General features: G+C 33.7%; 1 protein-coding gene across 1 annotated transcript; it reads right to left on the reverse strand.

Moving 5' to 3' along the window:
* Nucleotides 1-2,142: 2,142 nt before the first annotated feature.
* On the reverse strand, nt 2,143-17,358 carry LOC149777718 (uncharacterized). The gene is made up of 9 exons (XM_089938242.1): nt 16,954-17,358; nt 16,313-16,434; nt 12,286-12,400; nt 5,149-5,275; nt 4,719-4,808; nt 3,662-3,858; nt 3,011-3,168; nt 2,708-2,814; nt 2,143-2,255 (listed from the first exon to the last, which is right to left on the reverse strand). The coding sequence occupies exons 4-6, from the start codon at nt 5,248-5,250 to the stop codon at nt 3,712-3,714; spliced, it is 339 nt and encodes a 112-aa protein (XP_089794368.1). The 5' UTR covers nt 5,251-5,275; nt 12,286-12,400; nt 16,313-16,434; nt 16,954-17,358; the 3' UTR covers nt 2,143-2,255; nt 2,708-2,814; nt 3,011-3,168; nt 3,662-3,711.
* Nucleotides 17,359-18,579: the final 1,221 nt, after the last annotated feature.

Here is an 18,579-nt window from a genome sequence, read left to right on the forward strand (position 1 = left end):
GCAGAAAGTGTTGTTATATCTTTATTCAGCACTGAAAAATATTTATGAACTCTTAAAGCTTTTTGCCCTATATTAACTTTTCCATTGGATTAATTTTTTCAAACATGGCGTAAAAAGTATGTTATAGTAACCAATTTTTCCACTGCCTTCACCATCGCAGAAATCTCTATTATCAATTTCCTAGTAAAGAAAAGCCAAGAAAATAAATGGACAGTTAATATTCACTTCAGGATCACAGACCTTAGGCAGATATGTCATTGTTAAATCAAACATTTTTATTGTGTTTCCTTTGACCTAAATATATACATACTTGCTGTTACTCTAAACGAAGGCTGGTGACCCAGTTGATAACATAAGGATTTCAAAACAAGTGTGAGGAAATGAGAAACAATGCCAAAGAAAATGCATACTAAGGTTCTACTTTGTATTTATTATGTACTTCTAACCAGCAGGGACAGGGGTAAACAAACCCTCTAAAATGCTGATCTGAGCCTTTTATCCACCAGACGGGTTGGGGTTAACTGACCTTTTGGGGTTTTAAGGATCAGTCTTTAAAATTAAGGCCTTAAAAATGTTGTTATCTTTTTAGGGATGTGTTTGGATTTTGCCCTCAAGCTGGAGCAGTCAATGGATATATAATAAATTGCTATGGTCAGAATTTATCCCCAAGCTGGGGTAATCGATGGGTAAAGTCTTATCCAAAGTCGGGGTTTTATTCAAGCTTCAAGTGCAAGTTTTTGTGCATGTCTATGCCCTTACATAAAACACAGTTACACGTTTTTTTTATATAGATATTTTTCAGTTGTAGACAGGAATAATAAGTATTTGCGAGTGTTTGAATGGAATGGGTTCATTATGAATCGAGTGGCACTACATTTCAAAAGCAAAATTGGATTGAAATGCAAGAACTGTAGTACGGAATTAGTGTCGGTTCTGGATCGTAGAATGGAATTGTGTGTGTGTGATTGGATTTTTGACGTAGCTTGAATAATTTTTCAGTCATACTGCTACGATGTCTGCAGTGTGGCAGTTTATAGTGATGTATAGCACTGGGGCATCATGCTGCAAACATGTAGTATGATATTGCACCCAGTCACATTATCCTGACACCAGGCCGATCAGTCCTAACACTAACCTCTTAATGCTGAGCATCTTGTGAGGCAGCTGTTAATACCATTTTTGTAAGTCTTTGGTATGACTTGGCCGGGGTTTGAACCCATGACCTCCCGCTTCTGAGGCAGACACTCTAACCACTAGGGCACCGGAGCGGTCAGAATGGAATTGTAACAATTACAATGGAAGCAATTTGTATTATGCTTGTTGGGGCATTCCTCACTGATGGCTGTCAGTGACATCATCATGGGAATGTGTAACAGCCACATTTTGTAAGAACAAGGTGTAGTTGGTGAACAATACAGACACTTTTCTGCCATTTCCACTGGCTTCAGATCATATGATCTTCCCTCATTTTCCTCCATTTCCATGTATTTGGCCATGAAAGCAATGAAGACCTAGAGAGATTTAATAAAATTTGTAATTGAACTTGCTTTCATAATAGTATGTGGGAGGGGTCCTCTTCCAGGCTGTCAGTGTCATCGTCGTGGAGAGGTGTAACAGAGCTAACAGTTACATGTTGAAATAACATTACCATAAGATTGTGGCAACGTCATATAACGTTGTGCAATGTGATTTGGTGAACTTGCTGGAATGCTGTATGATGTTATTTAAAAAAACTTCCTACAACATACAACATATAAAACCTATATGCAAACCTGATGAAAGCTGCTCGTGTTTCTGAAACACATATTCCATACTGGTGGCAAGAATGTCCAAATCTATATTACAAAAATGAAAACATCACCATCCATCTAGGAGTTGCAAATGTATGAAATCCTCTTGTTGGGTAGTTTTACTAACAGGATTTACAGCAGGGCCTTCCATTAGATTTAAATGTAGCAGGTAAGTTGACAAAGTAGGGTGGGGGGTTGGGAGGACCTACCCCAATGGGGATAATTCATTTTTTAAAAGCAGCATGGTGTAAGGTAAAAGCAGATGGGCTGATAAGGAATCCACTGAATTTACAGACTAAAGGTTCAGACATTTGTTTTTAAGAGAAAAATGAAAGAAGGAAACAATACAACATATATTTTAATATCACTTTAATGTTTATTTTCTAGATTTAATTAAGATTATGAATCAGAATCAGTCTCCAACTCCACTGTAAAGTTTATCTATTACTTCTTCTGCTCAGGCACCTGCAAATTAAAACAAAACTGTAATGCTTAAATAAAGTCATATCATCTCAGCACTACTTACATACGCAGAAGTCATGTTAATCAGCATTATAAATATGTATGAAATTTTCTTCACTGCACTTGTGCTTCCCTTAATATCGTTAAGCCAAGATACAGGATAACTTTGCACTTACTTGTCATTTCTGGCAAGTGGATGGTGCAATCCATTTGCGCAAAGATGAATTTATTTCATCCAAATATTTCATGTGAATAAAAATTCCAAATGGAGGCACTTGTCCGATCAGACAAGATGTATGTATATTGTAGTTAGCTGAACTCTAGCTCTGATAGTTCTGGGCAATAGGATAAGCTGATTTTGCTATCAGTTTAGAAATGCATCCGCTTTGCAAATACTATGCTTTAAAAGACAAAATTGAATCCAATATTGATGAAATAAGAGTCATTTGGATTACCTTGTTTTTTATCATTCTGCGTTGGTTGGGTGCATATTTGAGGGTCTCTAATATGGCCTCTTCCATTCCATTTGCCTTTGCTTTGCCATTATTTTTCAAGCAGGCTTCTGCAAGAGTAATACAATGTTTTAAAATAAGTTTCACAACAAAGAATGCATTGCATTTTTCTAAATGCCAGCAATAATCAATGGAATATTTTTAAAACATGTACTTTGAAATGTGGTCTCAAGTTACTTTATCAATTCATTTAAAAATCTCTGGCAAGTCACATGAGAAACACAATTTAAATCAAGCCATACTTACTTATCAAAACCTGACATATCACAAGCTCTTGAAATGCTTTTTTCCCTTTACGTCCCTTTGGACTATATTCTGGCCAGTCTTTTTGTTCCAAGCTTTTTCATCATCCTGCAGACACTATCCCCAATTGTAAACCTGCCAAGGGAGCTCAAGCAGCATATCTGAAAATAATAATAATATTACTATTTTTTGATTTTGATATTATTATTATTATTAGTATTTCGTGATCAATGCAAGAAAATATGCTTCTATATAGTTATTTTTTGCCATGGTTTTGCAAGCAAATTTATTTTCTCTAACTTGAAAAAATTTTATAACATTAACTATGCAACACAATGTACTAACAGCAATTACAAACCAAATTAACCACCCTGAATCTATTAACTTCATAAATGACATTCACTCAAGGATTGAATTAAAATAGCCACATAATATGTAATAGTGTATATGTAGTAAAATACCTGTTACATGTTCATCTCTAAACATGTTTTGGCCTACATCCATAAGACAAAAGAGCTGACCACTACATGTTCACCCCACCCCCAAAAATAATTATACTGGCGCCGCAGAACTTGCATAACGCATATTGAGGTTCACAACAGCAAATAAAGGTTATAACAGTTTTTTTAAATAGAAAATATGGACCCAATTTACCATCTTCTTGGAGAGTTTGGGATTCTCCTCCAACCTCTGGCAAAGGCCCTCTAGTTCCTCCACTGAATCACATGGCATTGCAAGAATTTCTTCTCTATATTCTGTGTCTGGGCCTCGTGTATGAACTTGGAGGGCCAGCTGCTCCAACAAATTCTCAACATTTGTGTCAAGTTTGATAAGTACATTGAACTGGAAATCTGTAAGAGATTTGTGATGAAATTAGTTTTGAAAGATCAAGATCATTATTATAAACTCCTTATAAAGATCTGTACAGTGAACATGGGTTTAACAACGGAAAGTATTTATGGAATGAAATACATGGTTTTTGTTCAGTTTATTTGAAAATAAATAAAACTTTTCCCTATAATCCTTTATTTTTTTATTCCCTGGATATGATGTTTCACTGCTGGTGTCTGTAAAGTCTGCATTCAATGTAGATGGTTTAGGCGTCTGACTTACAGAAGACAATGGTATACATAAGAAAGGAAAATAAAAAAACCAATGGAGTGATGAACAGTCGACACATCAATGAAAAACAATTCATTGTTTATTTGTACAAATAAGTCTTAAACAGTATGTTTTATGACCTATAATTTAATTAATTAACATCTCACAATGTTCTGAAATAACAGTATCTAAGCTACAAGAGCTTGTGCTTTTATGTCATAATCTTCCATTTTCCAAACAAATTTTGATGTTGACTCAATGTATATGACCTTAGCATTGAACACTAACATTCAAAATGTCTACAAGATGACAAGACTATTATCAACTGAAGTGACAACAAACCAATGAATTTTACGTGCATTGAACATAAGCATTTTTAAATGCTACAAAATGTGTTTTTAGTGTACTGCCACAAATTACCCAACATTTTGTCAAACATAAAACAGTTCTACTAGCTTAGATATGAATTAAATTCATGAATACAGTGTACAATTGACTTACTCGTATTTAGAGAGCTGTAAATGAAATAAGAGATTATATAAAAGTCAACACCTGTAGTATTTGTTTCATTATTCTATATTGTACATTTTTTTCCATCCTCAATACTTACTACTTGCAGAGGAACTGGCAGAGAGAAATCTTCATATTCTCCACTCCAGAGTGGATGGGAATGGTGATGGTGTTGTCCTTCTGGATGCAGCTAAATGTATAAAAATAATGACTAGTCCTTAATTGCAGTAAAACAGAAACAAAGAAATCAGACTGGATTTTTTGGCATGTAAACAAAATGCATACTGGTTGCAATGACCACTGTATATAAGGCAGTGATACAATATATCACAAAATGCATTCTTTTTTAACAAAACATCTAATCTCATATATACAGCATCATGAGTAAGTAAGTACTCTTAAACACATCTTATTAAACAGACAGAAAAAAATGATGAAATTTATACATACTTTTGATAAGGAATTTCCGATTGTGGCATGGTATAAAAGCAATTGATAAAAAGAGACCAGATAAACTAAATGGAACATACCAGCAGGATAAGAGGAAATCTTGGAGTCTGCAAAATACTCTCCATTTCAGGAGGTTTTGGATGAGATGGATGACCAGAAAGGTTTCCACTTGAGATTTTCATCTTTTTTTCAGGTCTTCATTTTCATCTGAAATATCAATGAGAACTTGTAAATACTGTACGAGTCCTTGAATACACTGACTCCTTGTGACATACAGGGTTTGCAGAACAATCGCTAGCAATATTCACCACTTTTAAATCCAGCTGGTGAATTTTCACCATGAAATGCATCCGATTGCAGTGAATAATCCTGGATTAAAGATAAAATAGTGTACAGAAATGTGCAATAAATTAGTCAAGCTCCAGACAAAACAAAGATACGATTTATCTCTGATTCATAATGACTTTTCTTGTGCTACACATTTTACCAATGCAAATTACATTGAATTTTGTAAATTAAATGGTACGATTAAGATATGTATGTCAAAAGATTACTAATCTTCAGCTTTCCAATTAATGCTAAACACAAGTATCAAGTCATGTATTTAGTCTCTCACCACCAATAAATGCATTCTTAAGTAATCATCCTAGAGTGCACCAAAGTCATGTGAACTTGATCCAATTCCAACATTACTGCTGCTTGAGTGCTTAGATCCAGTATTGCCTTCACTAACTGATGTTATTAATACCTCTCTCTCATCAGCATAATTTCTATCATTTTTCAAAACTCCCATTGTAAAACCTCTGCTGAAGAAACTAACACTACACCATAACGATTCAAAGAAATACTGCCCGGCTTCTAATCTCCAATTCATATAAAAAATCTTAGAAAAGGTTGTTCGATCCCAGCTTGTATCTTGTCTGAATTCAAACAGTCTTTTTAGCAATGTACAATCTGCATATCGCCCTTGCCACAGGACACAAATTGTGTCTGCAAATAGATTACACTCCAGCCCAGTTGATCTATGTTGTGGTGTTCCACAGGGGTCTGTTCTTGGACCTGTTCTCTACATTCTATACACTCAGCCGCTCTCAAGTGTCATAGATCATCATCCAGTGTCTCACCATTTGTACACTGATGACACCCAAATATACAAATCTAGCCACCCAACTGAAGTTGATGCTACCATCCAAGGTGTAGAGATGTGCATTTCTGATGTGAAATCATGGATGACTTGTAACAAGCTGCACATGAATGATGATAAAACTGAGGCCATTCTGATCACAACACAAAGACTTTCTCATTCACATCCTTTACCTCACACAATAAATATCAGCAACACCAACATTAAATTCACACAATCAGTGCAAAACCTAGGTGTTACTCTGGACAGTACTCTCACATTGCACCAACATGTCATGAACATATGCAAGGCTGCATATCTTGAGCTGAGACGCATCAGCTCCATTCGCAGATATCTTTCAGCTGATGCCACTAAAACACTTGTGAGTTCATTACTACTTTCAAAACTGGACTATGGTAACTCAATTCTGCCTGGTTCATCTTAATATCTAATGTAGAGACTTCAAAAAGTTCAAAACATAGCTGCTTGGATCATACTTAGAGTACCACAATCAGAGCACACCTCCCCGCTGCTCTGTACCAAACACTGGCTATCCATTCGATCCAGAATCAAACACAAAATTTGTTCTCTGTGCTACGCTTCACTGACAGACTCTAGTCCAACATACCTATATGACCTCACCTATGTGTACACACCAGCAAGATACTTACACTCCTCTTCCAACAATCGTATACTCATTATTCTCACTATGAAAACAAAGTCATATGGACAGCATTCTTTTGCATACCAGGGCCCAGCAATGTGGAATGAATGCCCACTGAATTTAGACACAAAGACTCAGCGATCCCATTCAAGAGTGCTCTCAAAACTACTTATTCTGACTGCAAAAACAAACTTAAAGACTTAATAATGTTAACTAACTTAAATATTCTCAGCATGTTTTTTATGTTTTCTAATTTCATGGTGTTTATTTTTGTAATCGTATCATTGTGTATGTTTTTATGTTGTCTAATGTTGCAAAGCGCTTAGAGCTTCTAAAGATTAGGCGCTATACAAAGTCCTCATTACTATTATTATTATATTTAGCTTGGATGAATATTTTTAAAATCATTGGCCATAACTAAAACAATGGGATTTTGTTTTCTGATCATAAAAGTATGTTGGACACCATCCATGATGTACAATGCTGTCTGACATTTCTATGCACCTAAGGTTTCCATCTCAAATATAAAAGCAAAATGCATACCGAATTTGACAGATTGACGAAAATCAAATAAAGCAATGCCTACCATTTGAAAAGAGGCAATTGTCACTAGAATATTCTCTTCAAAATGATATTAATTTTGGACACAGGGGATACCATGCCCATGTTTTCCTGACTTGTGATATGTCGGCCTATTCTGTGCACAGCTTTGAAAAGATGTAATGTTTATCCATCGAGCTATAGAAGTGAAATACATTTACTGTAGACTGTTTCTGTCAGCAGTTAAGTTGAGTAATTAGGTCAGGTTTATAGCTAGTTTTACAAAATTCAATGTAGAATGCCAATAAATGACAAGATATATTTTTGCAAACTAAAGTGATCTTGTAAAAAGATTAGTAAAGTTTAACATTTTATAAAAAATAAGTTATTATGTGGAAGAGAAACAACAATGAAATAAGATGCAATGTGTTTACGTCTTGTTGTTGGGGGAAAATTACTAAAGAATTTAGAAATAGACTATACGCTGGGGAATTTTTTGAGAATTTATGTTCTAGCGACAAGTTTACATATTGGGTAGCAGATGATTTTGTATGTGCGGGACAACTTCTTGCAAAATTGGAAACTTGGATTGAAATGCAGTATTGTTTTAAGGCATACGTTACCATATTTCATATAATGCATTGTATGATTCTAAAAGATGCATAGTTAATCGGAATTTCTGGGTTACAGATTCAAGAAGGTCATGGAGTGGGTCTACATGTTGACTAATAAATTACTATTTTATCCCCTACGTGATATTTCAATTCTAAATTAAAACCAATAATACTTAATGTATAACCAAAAATGCAACAACCTGGTGGAAAGGCAAAAATGGATATAAAAGACTTCCATATAGCCTCAGCAAATTTAAACTGAATAAACAGGGAAAAAGTAATTAAACTAAACAACAAGACAAATTATGATATGATTTTCATACAAGAAACACATAATAAGTTGACTAAAGAACTAATAACTTTGTGAGGAAAAATTAAATGGGGTTATAATTGTGAATGATTATAAGGAGATGTAAGGGGAGGGGTAGCTACTTTTATCAAGAATAAAATGGGAGTAACTTGGGAGCAAAAAAACATGGGAAACTTTTTTGCAGGAAGATTGATACATATTGTGATAGAGGACACTCATTTTATAAATGTATAAATACCTGCTAATAAAAACAAAAAGCAGCAATTCATTGAAAACCTGTTTAAATATGTAGAAACAATTTCAATGCCCCCCCCCCCAATCTGAGTTGATATTGATGGAAATATTGTGGATCTGATGTGCAATCTTACTGCATGCAAATCTTTCCAGAAAGCACCTATGTACTGTTTAGACACCGGTATTTGGTAATAGCCATATCTAGCACAAAATTCAAACTGGTCATAGGACAGAAGGTTGAGTAGCTACAATGTCATAGCCTCAATGTCTCCATGAAGTAGGGGTAGTAATATTTGTGCTAGGGTTGTGCTATTCCACGTCGATTTACAAGTCACCAAACAGGATTTGATCTGGAAATATTCTTTGCGAAAAGATCTCCTCTGCCAATGGTAGCTCAATGGCTGGGAGAAATACTGGCAAGCCAGATGTGTATAAAATGTACAGCAATGTGTGCAGATAAAATTGTCAAAAAATTTTGCAGGTTTTAATTAAAGGGCTATATCAGCCTTGAAAGTGCCAGAAATTATCATTATAGATGTGGCTTGAGTCTACATGTTTTCAGTTAACAAAAACGGAGTATCAAAGCTAGTAACTGGCATCCTTGATAATTTGACTAATAACTATTTTTAATTAACCATTTCAGACTTTACAATATATACACAATGTGTTTATACCAATATTAAGTTTCTGTATGTCACTGTGTTTAAGTTTTGATTTTCTCTGTTTTATTTCACTTGATACAAACACATGCTGACTAATCTTGTCATGTGGTGTATCTCGATGATACTGTAAAAGTGCATAGCTTAACACAGGTTTCGAACCCTCGCTATGAGCAGCAGCAGTAAACATGGCATGTACAACGAGAAATCAACTTTTTTTCTTCTTGGCTATATAATCATTAGGTACTAATGTGTAAACTATTAAGTTGGTAATTTTTTTAATATAATTACTGTGCAGATTTACTAAATTTACTTTTGCGATACTATGTCCCATGTTTGTTCAAAGGTTCTAACAAGCTGGGGTTTTTATGCAATATGTCATAAGTATATAAGGTGTTGTGGGCTGCATGTATGAAGAGAGCTCAGCAGCTTTCTAACTAATACTGCAATTACTATGAGCTTTTTTAAAAGTTATTTATTTTCTTTTAGTTGTTTTTTACTGTTCTGTATATAGTTTAGCAACTTTAAGCAATATTTTGGACTAGTCCGATAACATAAGACACATCACCCAATATTTTTTTGGGGAGGGCTGATGGGTCTTACTGCCTAACGAAGGGTGCTGTGTGGAGCGTTTTGATGTCGACTAGCAGTGTAATGAAAGTAAAATTTTCAGAAATATCACACACAACTGGTAACCAATAACAATGCATTTCTACAAAGTAAAGTTATAATGTTTTTGTCAGACTTTACTTACCTTGATGTCTTTTCTCTAATAAATTCAAATTCTCACAAAAGAACCGGACCTGTTTTCAAGTTTTGTTGGCCTACATTTCAGTTGGCTGGAAAGCGATGAAAGTCAGGAATGCCATTATTCTTTAATGAAATGTTTTGCCTATTGGAACTGTAAGCAATGTTTCGTTTCATTCAAGAAACATATCCCCCACATGAACCTACTTAAACATACTTTGGCATACCTCGACTACCATTGCATTGCAACAAATTCAAATGTATGTCAATGGAACATGAAAATGTGTCCATTTGCTAGTGTCATATTTTCACTCCACCAGGATAAAGACAGCACTGTAAGTATATTAATTACACATAAATTAGTGGAAGAGTGTCGATATAGGCTGTCAAGTGTGTGAGATATTCCTGAAACTTGGACTACTCATTCCGATGTCAATCGACATTGGAACACATATACATGGCCATTATATGAGTAGTAAGACATAGCACTAAAACAAAAACAACATGTGCTATGTCTTACATTGTAGAACTATATTTTAGACTTGTACATTTTTGTTTAAGATTTTATTTAAGCACAAAATATTTATTGATGGAATTCAATGTGCTTTTCTCTATTCTAAATTATATAATTAATATTCATTCCTAACTTATTTTACAAGCAAACACATATAGTTATATCATTTGTTATAAGAACTTGGCTATATTGTCAAGTCAGTGTTGTCTTCACATACCAACACGTTTATTTTGTATGTACTGATTTTCTGTATTTAAGACTCTAATTCCATGCCTGAGAACTTTTTCTTATGCTGCAATACATGATTCAATTTCTTATTCTGTATAGATCCAAAAATGTTCTTAGGGATATAGAATACCCAAGTCATTGTGAGTGTTATCCTTGCTGATTTGATCTTTGCAATACAATTTAATCATTACTTAATCCATGATATGATTGAGTTTTTTTTTAATTTTGTAAGTTTTTAAAATTACATTACATTTTTTTGTAATGTAACAAATCCAAATCATACACACACACATACTTAATCTAGCACTTCATACACATAATTCCAATGTCTTCACAAAAAGCTCAAAATGTCAAAGTCACTGTGAGTGTTATCTTCACTGACATAATATTCTAACTTCAAGTCAACAATAATTTATTAATCTAGCAATTCGGAAAAGCATAATTTAATGACATTTTTCTTTCATAATTTACTAGTTGTCTAAGTCTGAGGTGGGCAAACTATTTTTTAATGTAGCCACAGGTGTGGTGAATGAGAAGTGAAAAACATCATACGATGCCACAACTGAGCCAAACTTACATGGCCAATTTGCCACTTGTGGCAATTGGTGACAAGGTTGCCCACCCTGGGTCTAAGTCAGTGTGACCATTGTCATTACCAGCCTGAAACCCAATTTAATGCCATTTGTATAAATTCATTTCAAATAAATATTATGATATAGTTGAAGTGTAAAGTCAAGTAAGTATTCTGTTTGCAGATTTTACATTTTAGATATTACAGTAAAGTCATATTTTCTCTTGTGTAGTAAACTTTATTGCAACTGGTTCCAAAATAGTAAATCTTATTCAATTTTCATTCACCAGAATAGGTATTAATACAATCCTGAATTAACTGTATGGTACTAAAATATACCCTGATCTTGTGTGAGATTGTAATATACAGAACTATACCTCAAGACAACAATAATATATTGAATTTATATTATATGAAGACTGTCATGGTTATGAACTCCAACTTTATTCAGGTTTTTTCATAATAAATGATCATCTTGTGTTATGGTTGAAAAGAAATCAAAGTTCAGTTTAACTCCATTCTCTCCACATTTGTCAGTTGTTAAGAGGCATACTCATCCTCAGTGTTATAGTAAAATGTAATCTTATTTGGATCAATCATGGTGGTGTAATATGTGAATGGAGAAAGAATATTATCATCCAGATTAAAATATTTTTTATTCAGACTCTACTGAAAATTTTAGCTGGATATGGGTTACGGAACCTGATATGTACGAACGAAGCAATGTGTACCATGACCTTTTTAATTTAACATTTTAAACTCCTGCAGAAGAAAGAGATTTTTAGATCCATTAAACTGTATTAACAAAAACATTTCTTCAGTATGATTTTCCTTTACTTAGTAGTGACAAAACTCATATTTTAAAGTTGTTGTTTTGTGTCTGGTTTGGCCTTTTATGGTAAAGCAACACAAGTAAGTTATTTAGTGCCAAGGCACTTTAAGTATAGTGCCTTGCCCAAGGACACACCATGGTAGCTAACCCAGGTTGGTCCGATGGTAGAATTTGAACCTACCTTATTTCACAGGTCCAGAAAGCTAACCACTGAGCCACTACAGCTCCCCATCTTATAGTGGAATGCTGGTATACTTTATGATCAAGAAGTATAGGTTGGGGTATGCATGTTGCATCTGAAAAAAGTGATGGAATTTTTATTTACATAATATTTTAGTCATTTAATATGAATCATTTTCTACAGATTTAGTTAAGAAAAATCATATATTCTGTTTCCTGGGAATGTACTAAAATTCACTGTTTTTGTTTGATTTTTTAGTAGTAAGTTTACTTGGTATTTTTTTCTTTTTAACTTGAATACCTAATTTGTTAACATCCTGTCCTAAATCTTCATGGTTCTGTCTATAAAGTGACAACTGTTGATACATGTAAGGAAGTTTTTGTTTATATCTTTTGATTTTTGTGGTTCTGGAAGTTGCAGTATGTGTTGTTGTATTATTAACCATTTCAGTAATTTAATGAATGCAGAGTATACTGCTCTATAAATGAAATTTAAGGGATGATAATGTAAAAGTATGTTTCACCGCAAATATAAATTGTTTAAAATAATAATATATCATTTATCATATGACTATTCAATTGTGGTAACTAGTATTCCATCCAATATCTATATATTAAAATATGTCTTTTCATACAGCTGGTGATCATTTAGATACAAGTCCAATTGAACATAATCAAATTATCAGTGCAGGTGTTTTTTATTAGTAGTAGTATTGCAAGTATAAGTGTTAGTATTAAGATTTCATATACAGGTATGATAAGTGTATCATAATGTTTAAATGATGCTCCTTGTTACAATATAAAATATGTTCATTGAAACAAATGGTTCACTGGTAAATTGGCAGTAAACGTCTTCACTGAATTATGTTGCATAAACTATTTTACAATAAAACATATATGATGCATCTCAATTATGATGAATGTGAGGAGGAGGATTAATAATAATGCAGTTTAAGTTATCTTCATCACATAAGTTCTAGCAGATGTGTCATTTTTATGTGGCTCATTATCAGTTTGAAACTGGTCTATGATTCCTGGACCTGGACATACCTGGTCCCCTGCTGTTGTGCTGCTATGGTCTTTACAGTTCATTAGGATATCAGTTACACTTGGTTTACATTTAGAACCCCATGGGATGGAATGCCCAGTTTGAAACTGAGAGAATGGTTAATTATCCATAATATAACTCCTGCGGTTATTATTAGGTTTGATATCAAGGTCTTTCAATAAAAGCTTTTCAACTCAGGTTCTGTTTTACCATACTGATAAAGAAAGTCAAATTCAAGGCTTTCAGATTTGTCCAGTTTGTTTCATATGTTGTCAGTTTAATGGGCAGGTAACTAACTGTGCAGCAGACAGACTGTATATTGCCACTGTACCATATAAATATCAGTGCTTAGTCTGCTCTCAGTTGCTGTGGTTTGATTAGTTACAAGTGTCATCACATGTGACTAATTATTAACCAATGTAATGAAACTTATATAATTAGAAGGCTGTATTTAAAAACTCTAAAGATCTTAAATGTGTGCTAAAGAGTAGGGTTAGCAGTTATACTCCCAATTATGTTTGTGATGAGCAAAAGCAGCTGCATACATTTGAGCTTTTAGTTTGGTTCTGGTAAGGTCAAAACATGCAGGTACATTTTGATCTTTAAAAATTAACATAATTCCCATGTAATACTTTCCAAACCTAAGTATGCAATTGATTTGATAAAAGTTTGGAGATTATTGTTTAGGTTCTGTTCTTACAATACTAGATATACCTGACTACTCCATAGTGAAATGGCCAACTGTTAAGTTATATAAGCCAGATGAGTAATGTTAGCCATTTGTTTAAGTGTTTTCTCATTAATTTCATTTGTGTCAGAGTTGCATGCAATATTTCTTTCTAGACTAAATTTATTTTATTTTCTAATTGTGTATTTTATGTTCTCACTGGACAGTTATCTGGTGAATTTTCATCCGACAATGACCAATTACAGAAAAATGAGAATAATTTTACACTGAAGATACTAACAAAAACAAACTAATGATTTTTGTAGAAAGCATATATGTGAGATTTTGACTGCAGTAATCAGGTTAATTCCTGATGCAACTATTGGTTTCTATACTGAACCATCACTGCCACCATCTCCTAAATTTTACATTCATTTTTGACAAGAAATAGCTATTTTCAATATTTTTCTGTGACAAGGCAGCTAAAAGAATCAGTATGTGCCTTATGCATGAATAAAGTTCACTAGTACTATAACAAATTAGCATACTTTTCATCACCCCTCAACCATCTAGATTTTTTTATATTTGCCTCTGTAGCAGACACACATAAAGGTCTGCAGCTCATTTGCAGATCAAGTTGCGCATTTGATCTCCAATGCTCATCTAACTGTGACAGGCAGTCACCAACAAGCCAACCTATTTCCATGCCTAACTCAAAGTAAATCTAAACCACATTATAGATTTAGCTTATGTGTGAATTTAGGAATTCTAGGCTTGTGATAATTAGGTTCATGCCTTCTACCTTAAAAATTAGGTGTATGTCAAAATACAAAACTATCCAGTGAGACCTATGATGTTAATTTTAATCCCTATGGGATTTGTGACATAAAAAACCCAAATGCTTTATGTATTAAAAGGTAACTAACGGGGACAGGATCTGCAGTGAATCAATGGTATGTATGCTAGACTCCTGATAAAAATGTTTGTGTTACAATCCTGTTATCAAGTCAACCAGGTTACCTACTGCAATGTACCCTGGCCTTACTCCAATTCCCTCAGTACTCGGTAAACAACTAGTGTTGCTGTACATAACAAAACCAGTCCATATTGATTTTACCTATTTTACTAAATCCTGACAAAAGTAATTCTCTAAATAAAGCATGATTAATATGTGAAGGTCTCACATGTAATCAAACTCTTCTAAGCTTTTAATGATATGAACCGATTTATCAATGTTTATCAAATTTACATGAAAAACTATTTCTTATTTGTTATCAAATATGTTCAATGTTTTGATCATATAAGCATTTCTGCTACATTAGATCAAAATAATCTTTTTGTCAGAAATAGAGCCCTTATAGTATTTGCAAGGTCAACCAATCAGATGCAGAATTTGAGTTTAATATGAATGAATATTTCTTTTTTACAAAATTGCTCTTTTGCTATATCTTGATGAGATAAATCTATTTACCAAGTCTGATAAAATTAATGAGAAATAGTTTTAAGAGCAGTAGCAAGAATGGCTAGTGAGATGTAGAACCACCACATTATATGCATATATTTTGCTTACAGCCTCAGACATACAAGCAAATAATTAAACAAGTCAGATCTAAATTGGATCATAAACACTGTTGTGCAAGTCGTAAGAAACTCTGCCAATCAGATGCAAGGTCACTTCATTAACATACCTTTATCACACTCATAATAAGCATCATTGTGAAGTTTGACTATACAAGCCCAATGGCCAAGTATGATCAAACTTGAATCAGCAGTAGTGGTTATAACCTCGTGTATTTGTATGCATCTTCACTTCTTCAATCTAGATCTCATTTATATAAGCATGTATTCTAAATTTAGTAAAAACTGCACAAAATGTATAAATATTGCATGCGGTGGTAACATGCTCAGTCAGGTGAAAGATCACCTTATTATTATTAATGGTTAACACTCATCAAACTTCGAGGACAACTTAATGATTTTAGTCTATATTGTGGAAGTATGGCTTTTAGGCTGGTTAAAAAAACTCAACTAATCTTATACATGATCACCTCGTGTATATTCTTGGATTTTGCTCATTATTAGATTTATCCAAGATGTTGATTTAAGCCCAAAACCAAGTTTTGTATAAACAAATTGATCAGAACTATGGACTCCAAAGTAGCTAATTTCTTACTGTTGAAAGACAGAAGGGGATGTGAAATAAATAACACACTCTGGACCATTACATAAACCCACTTAGCCTTTTGACCAGTTGAGATAAAATAGCAACAATAATGTTAATTCAGATTGATAAATTATGTTTTCTCACATTACCTCTAGCCCTTTTCAACATGGATGGTATTTTTCTTCCACATATGTCAGCTCTTAATTAGTGGCCCTTTCCCATCATGAATGTTGTAGGTGAAACTCTCAGAATTAGGCTTTTTAATTTGTATCTGTAGAAGAAAAAAATTATTGGTCTGCATATATCAATGTCACCTTTTCTGTATTAGATTAAAATACCATATGTATATATGTGTGTGTGTGTGTATGTGTGTGTTCATTTTAGAATTTAAGCATACTTGTCTCCATGTGTTTATTTTACAATTGATGATGATAACACATAACTGGTTCAATGGATAAAATGTTATTTCTTACTTCTTACAACTGCTCATTATATCTGAATTTACATTCAATGTTTGTTTTAATTAATATATTTGGGATAATGGGCAAATTAATTATTTTGTAGTTTATCATTATATCATTTACCAGGCAGTAATTGATCATTCAAATATGTAAAATATAGTACCATTATACTGACTTCATATTCTATATGATATCCCAGCAATACATGTTAAGCAGATAAGCGCAAACAAAAGTGTTTAGAATGTAAAAGTTACTCCAAGCTCAAAGAAGATCTGCAAAAGATAATCTCCAACATATTAGCAAACAAAAAGCGAAGTTAACGCAGTTACCTTTTTTATGTCTCAAACACCAACGGTACTGTACAGCTACGTCTTCTGAGTTTGACCGTCATCTTGTCTTTCAAACCAGAATTAATTTCTTGAGCTCTTACAAATGAAGAAAATTTTAAATATTATAATTTAAGCAGCTTTTTTACATGACATAAGATAAATTATCGCACAATGTTATGTCTTTCAGCACGACGCAACTTCACATTTGGACGGCGTGCTGTGTGGGCATCCCTGACACAGCAACTGACATGAATTCTCTATTAACAGACAATGATTCGAAATAAAATCCTCCGCAAATCTAACATTCTCGATTCTTCATAGTTCCACTTTTTCATTGTTGCATTTGTTTGATTGTACAATTGCTACTGAAGTTCAATGAATCAAGTTCAATTCATTTGCTGTCTGAAATCCCGGTTCAGTTGGTATTTTCTTCCGCGCATGATGCCGTGTAAATAAAAGTTACGGTCGACATTCAAAGTGGTTATGGTTAATTTATTATTTTCATTTATTAAGGTCATTTGCAGAAAGTGTTTCGCTAGGATGAGATAATTAAATAAAATATAACAAAAAGAAAACTTTCTTTTCCAACGCTAATACTGAATATATTTCAATTTGTGATTGATGCTATAAATAAATATTTAAAAAAAAAAAAAACATTTTAGCCCGTGGCTTCGGCGCGCCACTCGTTTTTGTGGGTTTTTTAAAATGTTGTTGGAGTTGTTTTGGTTTTTTTTTGTTGTGTGTGTGTGTGTACCACACGAAGAAACATACCAGGTATTAGGCCTAACGTAGGAAAAGAAATTATCCTCTATGTGTTACTATTCTTACTGTAAAATGACGCAAAAGTGATCAAATTGCTATTAAGATTTTGTTTTATATAACACTTACCGCTCGTTTTTCCCCAGATAAAGCAGCCACTTCAAAATGATTATAAAATCTGTGACAGATGAAGAATGTGGTTTAAATAATTCGTAATTGCCTGCCTTAAATACTGTAGGGATTTGCTAGTGTATTTCATGGCCCTCGTTCGAATAGATACCAACGATCATGTATATCGACCAAAATTTGTATATTCCTGCCCACGATCATGTATTTTGTATTAAACCGTATATTACACGAGCGCTCTGTGGCGAACTCCGGGGGGGGGGGGGGGGGCTCTATTATCCCCGCTATATCAGTTGAGAAATATATTGAACAGATCAGGCCCCAATACTCTCGCTCTGAAAAACATTAAAATAATTTTATGCAGAATATCGGTATGTCTCCCTCTTGCCGAAAATGTCAGCACCATATATATTTTGCAAGTAATGTAATGGGTATAATAACACACACACACACACACACACACTTTTTTTTGGGGGGGGGCACCGGAAATATGCCCCCCCATTTCAAAAAAATTAAAAAGTATTTTATGTTTGTGTGTTTCCCCCTCAGATCTGTTGTATGTTTTATTTAAAACAAAATTTTATATAAAAAATTTAGTTGGCAGATATTTTGATGGGGTATTTATGTTTCCATAGTGTTATCTAAAGGGTTGTCGTCCGAGTCTGGTTTCCCTCACCTTGCTCGAAGTTCCTTCCCTTGAAATATTTTGTGAGCTTTGCTGTATGTCGCCTAGGTCTCAGT

This window comes from Sinohyriopsis cumingii, chromosome 17 (assembly GCF_028554795.1).
Source record: "Sinohyriopsis cumingii isolate HCF-2022 chromosome 17, ASM2855479v2, whole genome shotgun sequence".
Taxonomy (NCBI): domain Eukaryota; kingdom Metazoa; phylum Mollusca; class Bivalvia; order Unionida; family Unionidae; genus Sinohyriopsis; species Sinohyriopsis cumingii.